This window comes from Sinocyclocheilus anshuiensis, unplaced genomic scaffold (assembly GCF_001515605.1).
Source record: "Sinocyclocheilus anshuiensis isolate Anshui unplaced genomic scaffold, SAMN03320099.WGS_v1.1 scaffold732, whole genome shotgun sequence".
Lineage (NCBI taxonomy): Eukaryota > Metazoa > Chordata > Actinopteri > Cypriniformes > Cyprinidae > Sinocyclocheilus > Sinocyclocheilus anshuiensis.
Window position 1 is genome coordinate 553,490 of NW_015554133.1, and position 16,198 is coordinate 569,687.

At 36.3% G+C, this 16,198-nt stretch overlaps 1 protein-coding gene across 1 annotated transcript; it reads right to left on the reverse strand.

Moving 5' to 3' along the window:
• Nucleotides 1-426: 426 nt before the first annotated feature.
• On the reverse strand, nt 427-15,897 carry LOC107670318 (secretin receptor-like). Its single transcript, XM_016462885.1, has 13 exons — nt 15,835-15,897; nt 14,863-14,977; nt 10,512-10,607; nt 9,332-9,446; nt 8,981-9,085; nt 5,235-5,367; nt 4,965-5,118; nt 2,897-2,957; nt 2,600-2,669; nt 2,285-2,376; nt 1,900-2,038; nt 876-917; nt 427-664 (listed from the first exon to the last, which is right to left on the reverse strand). The coding sequence occupies exons 1-13, from the start codon at nt 15,895-15,897 to the stop codon at nt 512-514; spliced, it is 1,338 nt and encodes a 445-aa protein (XP_016318371.1). The 3' UTR covers nt 427-511.
• Between the last annotated feature and the right edge of the window lie 301 nt (nt 15,898-16,198).

Genomic DNA, 16,198 nt, shown 5'->3' on the forward strand with positions numbered 1-16,198 from the left:
TGAAATAAATGAACTTTTCCACGACATTCTAATTGATTGAGATGCACCTGTAGATGTGGTGGATGCAAATGTCTGTTAAAGTGTGACATTGCAGTGTGGATAGAGTAGAAAAAAAAAACTCTTTTACAGGGAGGAGGAATTTTTGCGGTCTGAAAAGTATTTTACATACGGTAAAATAAGCTCTTATGTCAAAAGATTAAAGAAAATGTAATTCTTCAAGTCATGACCTCTTTAAAGAGTATCACATATTGTGCTGTCGCTACCTAATATTGATGTTTTCTCATATATATAATAAGTTACTTTCACTGCATACAGGCATTTGTTTCATAATAACTATAACACCATCAAGAACAGGCAGATACAAGACAAATACAATCATTTTCATAAATTGTTTGTTATGGCTTGTTTGTTTTAGTTAATCTGAGGGATTGTGTAGTTTTAATGGACTGTGCATGATTTTAGCTGTTGGATTGTGGTTCGAGTGATCTGAGGTGGCGTTGGGTGCTTGTGGTCAGGTGATCTGTGTGCTGGGACGTGTCAGAAGTGAGACCTGTGTCAGCGGCAGGCCACTGTTACTCAGGGAGCCGTGATGCACCCTGGGGTCACCATGGAAGCGCTGCTTCAGGCGCCACCGTCTCCATCGTCTTTGGGCTTCATATTGTACCTGTGGAAAGTTAAAGGTCAATAGTTGTTAAGACTGACCCGTGAAACATAAAACAGAACCGTCCTGCTTCTTATGCCTCGAACAGGATCCGATAATGACAAGTGAGTCTAAAATGTGCAGGAAATGTGTGATGTATTAAACTCAGACTGTCCCTGGAAAGCATAATCTAAGATAATTTGATTCGAATTTCAATTGTTTTTGATTCACTCACCTCTCCATTCAAAAAACAGTACAGCAGTGCCACAATAAAGCCCTGTAATATCAAATGCAACATGAAACAGAAGCAAAAGGCAAAGTGGATAATTTTATAAAGCCAGAGAGAGTATAAATAACAAAAACAATGTCCAATAAATGTAATCTACAATGTTTGGGATTCATTATTGTATATTTTTTCCCGTTAAATCTGCTGTACCTGCGAACATACAGTACACCCACATAAAGCTGTATATCAATATACTATATAGCAAACCTCGGCTGCCTGATTGTTTATCATTGCAAAAATGTAAACTGTATTATCGCACAGCTCTATATATGAACTTGGATATATAAGGAATCTAACTTCATCCACATCACATAAAGCAATATGTGCAATACAGCAATTCTCAGCTCCATGATTGTTTACATTGTTGCAAAAATGTAAACTGTATTATCACACAGATCAATGTATAAAGTAGGGTATATATTAAATCTAAATTCATCCACATCCATAAAGGGATATACATCATATAACAAAACGCAACTGTTTTTTATTATTATGTTGCAAAATGTAACCATATTATCACCCAGCTCTTTATATAAAGTTGGATATGTAAATATATCCAACTTTATCAGCATACATAGCCTACACTATATTCATGTAAAGCACTATACAGAAAATATCAACTGCCAAATTTTTTTTACCCAAAATGTATGTATAAATGAATATGTGTATAAAATGTTTATCCATATATACAGTATACTCACGTAGGACGATGTAAATACTATATACTATAGCATATGTCAACTACTCGATTGCTCGTGTCATCGCAAAATGTCAATTATACTATCGGTCAGCTCTAATCTGCTAAATGCGCCATAAGGCATGAAGATATTATAAACATTAACATCATTAACTTCTGTAAAGCTACTTTGAAACAATGCGTGTTGTGAGAAACGCTATACAAATAAATTTGCTGTGACTGCTCCTGTGCGTATGTGTTTGTATAAAGAAGAGATGTTGATTTGTATATCATCACCTGTGTGGATGCTAATGCTAGCTCAATGACATTCCAGATTTTGAAGGTTAGCATGCTCACTCTATCAGGGAAAAAGGCGAAGAGCACATATTGCAGCCCAAACAGCGACACTAAGAGAAATGTAGATTTCGCCAGCTTCCTACACCATAAGAAAAGAGGATGATGAGTAAGAGTTCTGCATCTGTTTTATGCACTCATTTATTTTTCAATCATACGAAGCTGTGTTTGTTCAGCTGGAGTACGTAATTTCTGTGACCCAAGCCGTACCCAACAAAAGAGCTAAATTTATTTCCCATTAAAATTGCGCATTATTTTTGTCACAGTCATTATTTTTGCAATTCTGTTTGTTACTGCTAGTGACCTCAAACGTGTTATTATCTCTCACCTGTGATGATTGACTTCATTTCCATGCATGTCAGGAGCTTTCAGTTTTGCCACTAATGTCTGAATAATACTCAGAAAAAACAGCATGTTTACCTGAAAAACAGTTCCCTTGAGATAATTAAAAAGACTATTAATTGTTCCATAAACTGTTGGATATTTAAAAAATATTATAAACATGGAACGACAGCAGTATGAATAATTCTTTAAAAAAAAAAACATTGTAAGCAGAGCCATTTGAAAGTAAAAGCATTGTTTAAATGTGAGAGAATAGGCCAGAAGCTGGCCGAATCAAATTAGAACTGGAAAGTTTGCTTACTGTGATAAAAATGATGACTGGAACTCGCAGTATCCACCATATCCAGCCATGATCTCTCGTCTCCCAGCATCTGACAGCACACATACACAACATACTGTGTGTTCTCAAGCACAGTCATGCTGGTTTAAAATAGCCTCTCTTACATAATACAAATATAATAAATAATCTTTTGCTGTTGTCCAAAGGAGGTTGGTATAAACAAAGAAAGTCCCTCGAGAGATCAGACTGAGCTTAAAAGAGTCCAACTCTCAACTTTAACCCACTCTGAAACTGATTTGTCAATGCTTATGAACGTACCCTTCATCTTGATGCAGGTATTTGGCCAAAATCCAGCTAATAATAATGAGCATCGGGATCCCTGTGGGAACAAAATGAAGCTTTAATTGTATATCTGGAATAGTCATTCCCTTCACTTCAATTCGTGCTCATGAAAATTATTTTGTCTTTTACTGTTCAGCTCAGTTTGGCTCTAATCAAACAGAAGAAATTCACGTTTTGGTAATTCGGTAGAAGTTTAGAAGAACATAAGCTTAAATTGTTTTTACTTAAATTATGTATTGTTTATAATTTACTTGTTTTTAAATAACAGACCCCTTTGATTTCGACATCATAAGCTGTTGCTCATTTTTATGCTCTGAATTAAATAATTACACCTATTTAAAGTCATAGACCACCCAAAAATCAAATTGTCATGTCAGTCCAAACTTCTATGAGTCTCTTTCTTCAGCAGAACACAAAATAAGATATTTTGAAGAACGTTGATAATAAACAGTTCCTGTTCACCAAGGGGGTCTGTCTCCATATGCAAATGTTATTTATGTACATATATTAAAATTCCATATATGAAATACTTTGCCAGGCATACGTAAACCAAACCTAAAACATGTTGATATTTAGCAAATATTTAGCAAATATAAAAGACAGACATGCATTATTGTGTATTTGTTTACAAAACATAAATATAAAGATTTATATTAAGATTTATTTTTTGTATACATGTTGTTTTAATAAAGTTGTATATTATATAAATAAAATATATATTGTTGACAAATTCTTTACAATTTCTTAATTATTTACAATTAATCCAGAACGCGGCAGCAAGATACATTTTTAATGAGCCTAAAGAATGCACGTCATACAGCACGTGTTTATCAATTTGCACTGCCTACCAATAGCTGTTCGCATAAAATTCAAGGCATTGTTTGCTTACAAAACCACCACACTAAATTCATTACTTCAGACTTATGTGCCCTCTAGAAGCTTGCATTCTGCAAATGAACGTCGCTTTATTGTGCCATCCCAAAAAGGATGACCTGCCCAACTCAATCCGAGCAGCTAAGTCCTTAGCCATCTTCAAGAAACGACTAAAAACACATCTCTTCCAACTTCGACCCTCTAACTCTAGCACTCTCTATTCTAATTCTATTCTTTAAAAAAAAAACTAACACTAAAACTCACATTATTCCTAATGTCGCTGAATTACATAAAATATCATGGCGTGTCATTTGTGCTAAACGGTACTAGAGCTTTTCTCAGAACTAAGTCAATGGCTTTTAATCTGCTGGTGTTTTGGAGATTTTTTAGTGGATGAAATCAGTTCTCCTTAAAGTGGTCATGAACAGCCTTTGTTTTTTTTATGTTGTAAGGAAGTAAACGCCCACTGCTGTGATTGGCTAATAGTTGTGTATCTTTGACAGCCTACATTCCTCATAGATGGACACTGCTGTGATTTAGGTCAACACATAAATAACTCAAACGATCTGTAAGAAGAGACAATGCTTACAAAAATTAACCATGGTTTTATTATAGTAAAAGTGTAGTAAACATTTTTGATTTTGGTGCATTGATTACCATTTGTATAACCACAGTTTTACTACAAATACCATGGTTAAACTATGGCTAGTGTAGCAAGAACCATGGTTCATTTGTGGTTACCATGGTTTAACAATAGAAACCATTGTCTTGTCACATGTGGTTGCCGCAAGCCCGCCCGCCTCCGCTCACTCTATGGTCATCACAATATGGTAAGGGACGTAACATTTCCGTCTCACGCTTGAGGTATTCGGCCAATTACAACGCACTGGATAGCTGGCCAATCACAGCACACCTCGCTTTTCAGACCGATGAGCTTTGTAAAAATCGACGCGTTTCAGAAAGGCGGGGCATAGAGGAGAAACAATAATGTACAGTATGTGGAAAATAATGTTTTTTTAACCTTAAACCGCATAAACACATTTCATTACACCAAATACATAAAATAATGTTCTTTTTAGCAGCATCATATGACCCCTTTAACAATCAAAATGATCAACTAACATCTGACAACCACAAAGTGTCACAATACTTTCAGGAGAAAGGACCCTACCCCAGCCAAGTAGGATGTACCAGTGCAGGCGTTTCTTCTGTGAACGCAGTGAGAGGTTAATGAGGCTGTGCAGATAATGTCCTTCCACCAGCAGCCAGCTGTAATTTGCCAGGATGCAGTAATTAGACAGGAACAGTGCCACTTTACAGCCAGGCTGAGGGAAACCCCGGAAACACAACAGCTCAGAGCGCTTATCTGTACATTTTTTATGATGTATATGTAGAATATAATGCATTTATGTGCGTGTGTTGTGTGGTTGTTTATGTGTACCGGATGAGAGTTGCAGTGGTAGTACTCCTGTGAGTAATGCAGTGCAGCATCTCTGATGAAGATGAAGATGGCTCTCAGGATGAAGGACAAAAAAAGCTGCATGTGAATAAAATTACGAGTACAGTGCAGCTTCCTGGAGGAGGGATGGGGGTTGGGATGGAGAGACATTTCGAGAGAGGATGAGGCTTTTTAAACGAATAAAACACAATGTGTGTAAATTAAGTATGGCATGTGGGGTTTTTCTAAACTAGACATTTTCTAAACTTATCTGAATGTAAACATCAAAACGTTAAACATCTTTATCATCACAAAGCCAGCCTGTACAAAGTAACTGCAGTGTGGAACTTGGAACACAAAAGGCAGAATTCTTTGGCTGATGTCACAGTTTAGCAGAGCGATGCTGTAGGCTTAGAGAAATTCGCTACGATGTCGGGATACGTTCCATCTTCCATGTTCTTGCTCAGAATGACAGCTATTTTAATTTTAACTTCTTTTTAGATGATTTACAATTGTTATCACTAACAGAACAAGCACTGGAGGACAGTTTCTCTGTGCTTCAGGATTTCTGTGAGAGCTGCAGAGTGTTGCTTTTAAAAATTAATGGAATGGTTTATGTGTGTTTAACATGAACTGTAATTTCCTATATTTTGTTGATGTGAAAGTTTGTGTGAGTGTAATATTCCTATTTGTCGTTTTTGTTCTTTATTAGTGGTGTTTCCTAAGGCGAGAATCTTTAGTATTGTGCATATTTAAAGGTACTCCACTATCCCAAAATGCATAACTCAACTCACACTGTTTGATCTATGAACATGTACACTGTAAAATCCAATAGTTTACCTTACCTTAGTTATCTTTACTTAGTTGTTATACTTGGTTTTATTAAGTAACAGCTAATTTTAAGGCGAATAAAACAACTTACTTGCTGCAATGAGTAACTCTTACTTAAAATATTCAAGTAGCCACAACAAAACCGATGACATTAATACACCAGTGGGAGGCAGCAGTGCGCTAATGTGTTGCTAATGTGCAACAAAACAACAGAAGAAGTACGGAAGGTTAGAGAGCATGCGAAACAAGCAAAGTTTTTTTTATGTGTGCGCCGAATTTGCTGAGACTGCTTGTATTTTTACCACTAGACAAAGACTGATTACTTCTGTACAGTAATAATAAGGTAAGTTTCAAAAGATAATTGTCAATGTATCTTTCTGTGTGCTGCTAATTTTAACTGACTAACCTTGTCAGCGGTGTTAGCTAACAGATACCAAAGATCTTTGCTATTCTGCTGTTACAAAAAAGACTGTAGAAATACAGAACTTGTGGCGTATTTTGGCGAATTTAAGACTTTTGTCTTTTGCCATCATTGTTCAGGGTAGTACTGCAAAGAACAGTCTCCAGGGTCTACCTCAGCCATTTGCTTCCGGACTGCCATGTGCTATGTTTGGATCACTGGTACAGTACATTTGGATTACCCTAATACTGTGAAGAACACTTACAGTGTGATGCTTGACTTGGGACAGGAAAAAAAAAACATTGGAAACATGTGCGGCCAACCCAGTGCCATACTTATTCATTGTACTGCTACCTCCACTGTTTACAAGAAGCATACCCTAAATCAGATTGTTTTTGCTTTGTTTCAAAATGTTTGTAATACAAGTTAAAACTGCACTGAGAAAAACAACTAAAAACATTACCTTTAACTTTGAACTTTCAGCTACCTTAAATTTATGTGTAATTGTATGTGTGTGATGAATGGAACGTTGTTGTCAGTAATTTGTAATGGATATTTGAAGCACTTAAGTTAGTGGAGTAACGTTTACTTGGTTTTTTTAAGGCAATCGGTTTGCATGCTTTTAGCCAGTAAATCAGATTGCTGTTTAAGTAAATGCAACTTAGAAATTCCAAGTTGCAGGAAATGTTACATGAGTTGGCTCAACTTAAATAAGAGTTGTTTGAAATACGCACATAGTATATTGTACTTATTAATTTAGTTGTTGAAAATAGTGATTCTGAGTTACCAGAACTTGCGTGTAAGTTTACAACACTAAATAAACCTTTGTTATTACAAATTATTATTCTTATTTCACTTTACTTGGTTTTTTCAAGGCAATCGGTTTGCATGCTTTTTTTAAGTAAGGTTTACTAATTGGAATTTACAGTGTATGATATCTCAAATCATGCAGCTTGTTACTTTTCTGAGAGACTATACTTATTTTTGTTTAGTAGCATAAAAAACAGGTAAAATAAGATATAGACTCAGAATTATGATTTTTTTTTCTCACAATTCTGGATTTACATCTCATAATTCTAAATATTTTCTCAGAATCTCAGAATTTGCATGTAGGCTTAAATTGCCGTTGAATAAAGTCGTTTTTTGTTTTTTTTTGCGCACAAAAAGAAAAGTAGCTTCATAAAATTAAGGTTGAACCACTGATGTCACATGGACTATTTTAATGATGTCCTTATTAGCTGCGTTGCTGTCTATGTAGGGTCAGAAAGCTCTCAGATTTCATCAAAAATATCTTAATTTGTGTTCCGAAGATGAACGAAGGTCAAAATCGTCACTTCCTGATTAATTTGCGCTAAATATCACAAAGAAAAATTACATTTGCTGCAGTAGGAGAAGGCCTATATGATAATTTTTGTATACAATAAATTACGAGCTTCAGAGCGCGCAGACGAAACGCGGTCATGTTACCTTATTTTCAGAGCCTGCCGTTTGGGAACACAAATCTGGGAGATAATTATAACGAAGCACTTTGACGAGACTATGCTCAAGCATTTTAGAATGACAAAACTAGCATTTCAGATGCTTTGCAATGAGATCGGTCCATTGGTTGGTCCAGTTATGCTGTCCCATTGATGCGCATTAAGGAATTTATTCAGTAAAAGTGTTTCCATCGTAGTTTATGCACATGTTTTCTTACCGGATAAGAATTTTAACCTACTCAATTGAGCGCATACGTTTTTTATGCGCATTTTTAGAATTTATGCGCATCTTGGCGTTTCCATCCAGCCTTTTTTATGCAATATATCAAAATGTGCAAAAAAAAAATAGGTGCATGGAAACACTGAGTTATTAGCTTCCTGTTAATTTACCGTTGTAGAGATGGTCCTTTGAGCTAAATGATTTGTTTGGCAATATTTAACTCTAGATCAGTACAATGAATGTTTTTCATTCTCAATAGTAAGTTTGCTCGTGATCATGTGCAGGGGGGCCTGCAAAAAGCAGGCATCTGCCTCCTTTTTGGGAACACAGTCATGAAAGACGGTTCTGGGAGGTAATTACACCAAAAAAGTTTGACGATCGACTTTGGCTCGGGCATTTCAGAATGACCAGAACAACATTTCAGATGCTGTGCAATGAGATCAGTCCACTGGTTTGTCCAGTTACGCCGTCCCATCTCACAAAGACACATGATTTTTTTGATGCGCATCGGTAAATGTGTTTCCATCATAATTTATGTGCATGTTTTCAGTTGTGCACTTTTATGTGTATGTGCATCTTGGCATTTCCATTCAGCGTTTTTTATGTATTTAATATCCCAAAATGCACAAAAATAGGTGGATGGAAACATAGCTATTGAAACTTGGAGGCGGAGACTCTTTTTACTTGGGCCCAGTAAGCAACCAACCTAGAACACCTTAGCAACTTCATAGCAAGTTGTTTTGTTTGCTGCTCAGTGTTGTTATTATTACACTTTATATGCTCATAATGTGAATAATCAAACATACACACACACAGTTACCTGAACACACACAACACTGTGAGGGCAATGCTGAGTGAGACAAGAGAGATGGCATATCCCGCAGAATACATAATCTTCACATAAAAGAAATACTCATGTGAGACCTCCTAAGAGAAGAGACAGATCAATTTACATTATGTAGCATTCAAATTTTTCATATATTTATTGTGTTTCCATGTTACTGGTTCAGTGAAATGATGATAGGAAGCTATCGTTGCCCTGTTGTCCCTTGTACATGCATTTACTCTTTTTCTTTCTTTAACTTGTAATCTGCCCTTAGTGAAATTTCATGTTTGTTCGTTTTTCTGAAAGAATACGAATATAGAAATAAAACATAATATGATTTTTGATAGTACCGAGTCAATGGGAATTTGAAAGCTGTCGTTGAGCCCATGGCCACAGGCGAGTTCGTACGGGGGAAAGACTTCAGACCAGCCATTCTCAGTGCAGTTTTTCATCACCGCTCCTGTGGACAAAAGACATGAGACAAACAACAGACAGCACAATTACAGCCCCATCTAACAGTTTATCCCTGAGAACCACCCAGAGTACTCTTCACTGTAAAATACTTAATATATAAAATATAAGTCCATAATCATGTATGGCTCCAATAATCAGTGATTTTGTTGTTCATTAACTCTATAAATAAAGCTGCTTTATCATATTTGATACATGAATATCTAATTTATCAAAACTTTGCTTGAAAAGCCTGTTGCTCACAATCTACTCATGCCTTCTGTCATCTGATTGCTAGTTCAAATTTTTTTCGCAAGTAAAAGGCCTTTTAGTATAATTGTAAAAACATTCCCCTTTAGGTCATGGTTCATTTGCTGGAAAGTAAACTTAAGGACAACTTTTATATTGTTTGTAGTATTTCAAGATGAACACTTACTGGACTGAAGCAACTAAGGTTTACTTAATTATTCATGCATATGTTTTTTATATTAAGATGAATCAAATATGATCCATCAGCTTTTGAGGAATTTGTTTTATTTGTTCATCTCTTAATCATCAATGTATTTCATTGCATTATTTTACCCCCACAAACACTATAGCATTTTGATAATAAAACTAAGCATTGAAATATCATCTTACTAAGACATACTTTTGGAAGATATAGCGTTAACAGCTGATATTTAAATGCATTTTATGTAAGTAGTTTATTATACTGTTAGAGATCTCATTGATTTACATTACAAGCTATCAGAATTTCATCTTACTTTTTGGGCATATAAATATCAGCAACTCCTCCAAATTACATACTTCTGTTCTTTTTTTGCCACCAGATTTTTTTCCTTCCTTGAGTATGAGCTCCATATTCTCACTATATTACACTATATGAATCATAAAAGTCATTACACAAAACATTAAAGACACATGCAAATTTTTGTTTTGTTTTGAATTTTGTCTTAAAGGTTCAAATAACTCTTCCATTTCAAAACAATTTATTCTTTGAAAGATTTTTTTTTTACAGGTTTAATAATATTGAATTCAGGAACGCTTGTCTGTGAAAACCCAGGATGCACCTGACCTTTGACCCGAAGGAAACTAGGGCACGGCCGTGACACAGTCTCTCCCACTTCAGCATGAGGCCAACAGTTCAGATCATCCCATAAAGCACTGCAACCTGGAGGGGGAGTACAACAGAATTCAGAGCGAATCTGAACAGTGTGATAACTACAAGCGTATCTAATTATTGATCTACTAAAGGACTTAAATGTAAAAAATGCTGAATATTTTGTGCACACTTGTATATGTGTGAGTAGTGTTTTGCATTTGTATTTTGTGAATGTAATTTTGTTCTGCATTTGCAAATCATATTTTGTAAATATGAATTAGGTTATGAATGTATGAATTGCTGTTTGAGAATATATCAACTTTGAATTGTGAATGTGAATTATCTTACACATTTATGAATTTTATTTTGTAAATGCATTTATTTTGAGACTGTTCTGGTTCGATATTGGAAGAAGATATACAGGCTACAATAGCAGTGTGATAAAACAATGACTTTTTGGATGACTATTAACTCAGTGACTATTTGGATATTCCTTAACATTAACTTGTGCAGACCAATGTTGTTTGTTTCCGAGGGTACCATTTTACAAATTCCTAAGTTATAAAATCATGTTTTTAAAGCTTGAAATAAAACATTGTAACAGCCACATTATGTACAATGACAACTTATCAAACCATACAGAGGCCTCTACCAAGTAGTTGTACTGGCAGTTGGTTGAACAAACAGCTAGTTGGTAAGTAATAACACCGCCTTCTAATTACATGCAGGTTTGGCTAGACCCCTGCATTTCTATGATGACAAATCCTAATGCAACGACATACAACTCGAGAGAACTGTGCTGCCAACTTGTTCTATGATTCCGTGCACAAAGCAAGGCCCATTAAAATGAGTTAAAACAACTTAAAATCAAATTATTTACAGATGAAAACATGGATGGATGAGGTAGCCTAGATTTAAAAGTGTTTAAAGTTTCTAGACCTGGAAAAGCCATGTACATTTTTAATATTTATAATAAATATATATTTTGCTAGAATATTTAAAAAGAAAATACAAGAAAAAGTCTTTCTACACCAAAATTGCATGTTCAATTCAATGTGTTACATGCAGTTTCTTTTTAATTTGGTGTAAATACTACACCAAATATTTCACAGTGATGGTCTAATACAGAAACTACTGTAAAGAAGAGGGGAAGCTATTAAAGTTGACTAAATATCAGTTAATGTTAATGTAAGTGTCCATACAGGTGTCCTTATTTGTTATTGGATGAACTTTATGTCCCCAAATTAAGATTCATAAACTAGATCAATGTTATGTTATTTATATGTTATTTATATTTTTTAATTGTTTTTTCTCTCTCTCTCTCCCTCCCTTTGCCCCTTTTGCTGTCTCTCTCTCTCAGTCTGATGAATCACAGGAAAAGTTGTGTAGGGTTTGTAAACGTTTCTCTCGGTACTTTCTCTAATGAAATACGGAGAGGAGAGGTTTTGAGGAGCAAAAGAGATCTGTACAGCGTTGTAATGTTATTGTGATGTGCCTGTGTTGACAGGCCTGTATTGACTGTTTCCTGTGTATGTAAAGGATGGACAATATTTTGAGGACAAAAGGATTTCTGCTAACAGAGTGAGAAACCTCAAGGCCTGTTCACACTGACAGTTTTATTGCCGGGGGTCTGAGAGTGGCCTAATGTTGGTCCTTCCTACTGATAGAGGGTATTCCACAAAGCAGGTTATGTGAAAGTGAAGTTCACAGAAAAGGCTGTGTGTCCACCAAAGTGTTTTTTTGCTAACTGAAAACGCCTAGCTGTGAGCATATGAGAGTGCTTCTGCTGCGCAGTGTTTTCAGCTGAGATGCTTTGCTTTGGTTGCTATGGTGCGGAATATCAGCTAAAGTAATATGACAGAAGCATCACGAGTGAAAAGTTTCTTCAAGGATTATTTTTCATAACAATATTGTGGTAGTCCGGGAATTCCATCTGGTGAAGACATAAATACTTTGAGACAAGCAATGTTAACTTCTCCATTGTTGTTCAGTTGTAGTAGTACAAGCAGGTGTGATGATTGGTCGGTGTGGTATTAGTCCCGCCTCTCTTCCACTGTGATTGGTTAGCTGACTAAAAAGTGACAGTGATGAGCGCTGCGTTTTACCCAAAGTTGAACATTCTTCATCAACTCTCAGCACCAAGAAAAAACGCTGAGTTCTGTGAAAAAATGCCTAGTGCCTCATCACACTCCTGCCGTTTTAAAAAGCGCAGTGCTCCCATTGAAAAGCAACTGTAAAAATACACTAGCCTCAGGAAAAAATGCTTTGGTGCTCGGCAGAAGTGCGGATCAAGGGTGCATAACGGCCGCAAAGGGGGCGCTCGCGAGCACTCTTCTGAACGCTAAAATGACAAATGGGACACCCTATGGTCTCGTGGACTTAATGGACACGCACACGCGGCGGCCATTGTAAGTCCGTAAGACCGCAAGTACACATGAAGTGTTCCATTTGGGACAGGGCCTTAGTATCTGTTTCCATGGTGACTCCTGGATTCAGTGCTCTGTTGAGAATCGGGCCTGTTCCAGTTCCAACACATGATCTTTGCACTCGACCACGTATCTACTTACATGATGTGTTTCCTGTATTTGGCCAAAGTGTTCAAGTGGGCATTAAGACCACACATGTGATTACAACTTTTGATTACCTGATGGGACACACTCACAACATGCTGTTCTAAAAATGCAAGTAATGTTTTTACTGAGCTGGCCAAAAACAAATCTTTGAAAAAGTTTTTACTAAGCTTTACTTATACATTTTAATTTGCAATACTTTGCACTTTAAAATAAACTTCTAAATGTCTGTTCAGTAGTCCCTGTGAAACAAACGACACATTTTAGTATTTGTGGTGCTTCTAATTATGTTATAAAAGCAGCTGCAAACAATTTCCAAAATACACTTATCTCTGCACCAATAAAATGTGTAACACTTTACATTTTAGTACCAAATTATGTGTAAGATATAATTAATTTGACACACTAGAAAGGTTCCTTTGAATGCTCATGATTTGTGGCACATGAGTTAGTATTTTTTGACCTGGGACTGTCTTGTACTCTGTGGCCAAAAGTGTGGGTACTGGGACAGGTCTTAAGTTTCAAACTCTGGTTTGACTGAACTAACTCCAAACTGCATCTTTGGAACTAATAGATAACCACGAGAAGCAAGGTTTGCATTAATCAACTGAGAGTTTGAGGGTTTATGTGATGATAAGTTAACCTGGACGTGTACCTGGAAACGAGCTAACATTTAAGCACTTCTGGGTTTTATCGTCCTGAAGTCAGTGTTTTTTTATGGGCTTTTGGTTAAATACCTCAGAAAAGGTCTGTGTTTAATACAAGCTCAAGCTATTTTCACATCTTAATCTATGACATAAAATACATCAGTAATACCACCTTGTGATTTTTTTCAAGCTTTTACTTGTTTTGAAAAAGGATGTTGCTAACAAGTGGCTAAATGGGACTAGAAAGATTAAACATCATCACGTTAAAATTGTTCGTTTATAGCCTACATTTAGCGTTTTACTTCTGGCGATTGTATTTAGGCTTCAATATTCACAAAAGTTGTGTTCATTTATGAAGATTATCCCGATGAACAAAAAGTGCAAGAATCACAAACTTGTGTTGATCACAGAGCTTATTTTCTGCAATAATGCGATGAAAAAAAATCCTGTTGGGATTTAGTCAAGGGAACTAAGGTGATGTGAACTACTGGGTTTGACTACAAAAATACGTCATTTGCAGAAAGATAAATTCTTCTCAACTTTGACACATTGCTGGACATGCCCACATTACGCCAATGGTCGCTGTTGCTCATAAATCATTCACAAACTGTCAGTGAATCTGGTCGCTTTGTCATTCCAAAGCACTGTACGTGTAAACAGGGCATTAGAGTTTATGATACTGTCACTTGAATGCACACAGACCTTCTCAACCGAAACAACAGATGCTCACACTCGCATTACATTGTATCCTGAGTAGGCAATAGCTGTGCCAGCATTAGACCAGCAATTGTGTGTGTACTCAACTATGCTGGAGGGCGTTATATATCTATAATCTGATAAGGTTGTGATTTATGGAATATGGATTATGGAGGCCATTCTCTAAACTTCCCTCCTGATATCGCATTACACCTCTTAGGAACACACATAAACACTTATCATTTTGTTTGTCCACATAAACGACAAGTATGAAAGGGCATTAGGTGTCTTGATGTGTATGAAGGAGGCTTGTAGAAAACACTCTAGGCATATCAAAAATAGCTGCCCTCTATATGAACTCAATCTTCTCATTAGGTGTGTGTATGAGAGAGAGTGACTGTAATGGCTCGCCTGTGCGTGTGGACCCGGTCTCTGTCCGGTTCTCTTGATAGATGATGTTGTAGCAGTTTTCCTCCTCTCTTACTAGCATGAAGACTAGATCACATTCTGGAGGAATGGCACACACCTTCACCGGCACACACACACACACTTATATACTCGTGTCAAACACAAAACCTGTACAGCAGATGAAGAACTCAGAAAGCAAGGCTTCAAATGAAGAAATTAAATATATGCACTACTAGTCAAACATTTATTTGGTCAAAAATACAGTAAAAACAGCAATATTTCTGAAGGATCATGTGACACTGAAGACTAGAGTAATGATGCTGAAAATTCAGCTTTGCATCACAGGAATACATTTCTTTTAAATTAGAATAATATTTATATTAAATTAGAATAATATTTCACAATATTACTAGTTTTATTACATGTTTGATCAAATGAATGCAGCCTTGGTGAGCATAAGAGACTTCCAAAAACATATGTGTGTGTGTGTGTGTGTGTGTGTGTGTGTGTGTGGTATAATGCAATACAATAATATACTGTATATTATATGTTATCATTTTAAAATTATAACATGAACACGTAGTAAACGTTAATTTTGTAATGGCAATCACACTAACAGGACAAGTCAACTATATAATGGAGGCAGATTTTAATTTAAAACCTAACGATTTTAATAAGATATTAATTAAAGCCTCTGTTGTCATGACAGAGGGATTGTGTAAAGTTAAAGCCAGTTGTTACTCGTTTAGTTGTAATTGTCAACAATTTCTCAACAAATATCTCCTGATCAGAACAACAGTTCGATATTTATATTAGTGTTTTTGTTCTTTCATGAATCCATAAACAAATTACAACTTCCCACCTTTGTGACAACATGCCCCTCTGTGTTAACTATATAAATGAACATTAAATAACCTTAGCATCATATAAGTACGTCACCTGTATAATAAATTCAACATTCTGCTCTAAACTCACGTGAGAACAAGCGTGAAGAAAAGCCGCGAGAGCAACCAGATGTAACACGGCAGAAATCTTCATTTACAAAACTTCTGACGGCAGAGCTCGATAACAAGCCAATATGATGGAAAGATCTCCTGGCGCTCGGTCCATCTGAGGCAAAGTTTCATCTCCTCTCGCGCATTCCTTGACGCTCGAGCGGTGAACAGACGTGAATGTCCGGTCAGCCCACGAGGCGCGGCTGGTGAGACATCTCCTCCAAACATCCACCTGACCTGACTGACTGTTAACTGCCCTCAGATGCTTGCGTCTCTCAGCGCAGCCTCTGATTTACCCATAACTCATCTGCTCATTTATTGCGCACAAAGAAAATGTGACCATG

Bases quoted from the DNA above. Each gene is read 5' to 3' on its own strand.
- LOC107670318 (XM_016462885.1), bottom strand. From the start codon at position 15,897: ATGAAGATTTCTGCCGTGTTACATCTGGTTGCTCTCGCGGCTTTTCTT. The intron at 2,377-2,599 runs GTAAGCAAACTT...ACTGTTTTTCAG, and splicing joins CAGTCATCATTTTTATCACA to GTAAACATGCTGTTTTTTCT. The intron at 918-1,899 runs GTGATGATATAC...TTGATATTACAG, and splicing joins TAGCATTAGCATCCACACAG to GGCTTTATTGTGGCACTGCT.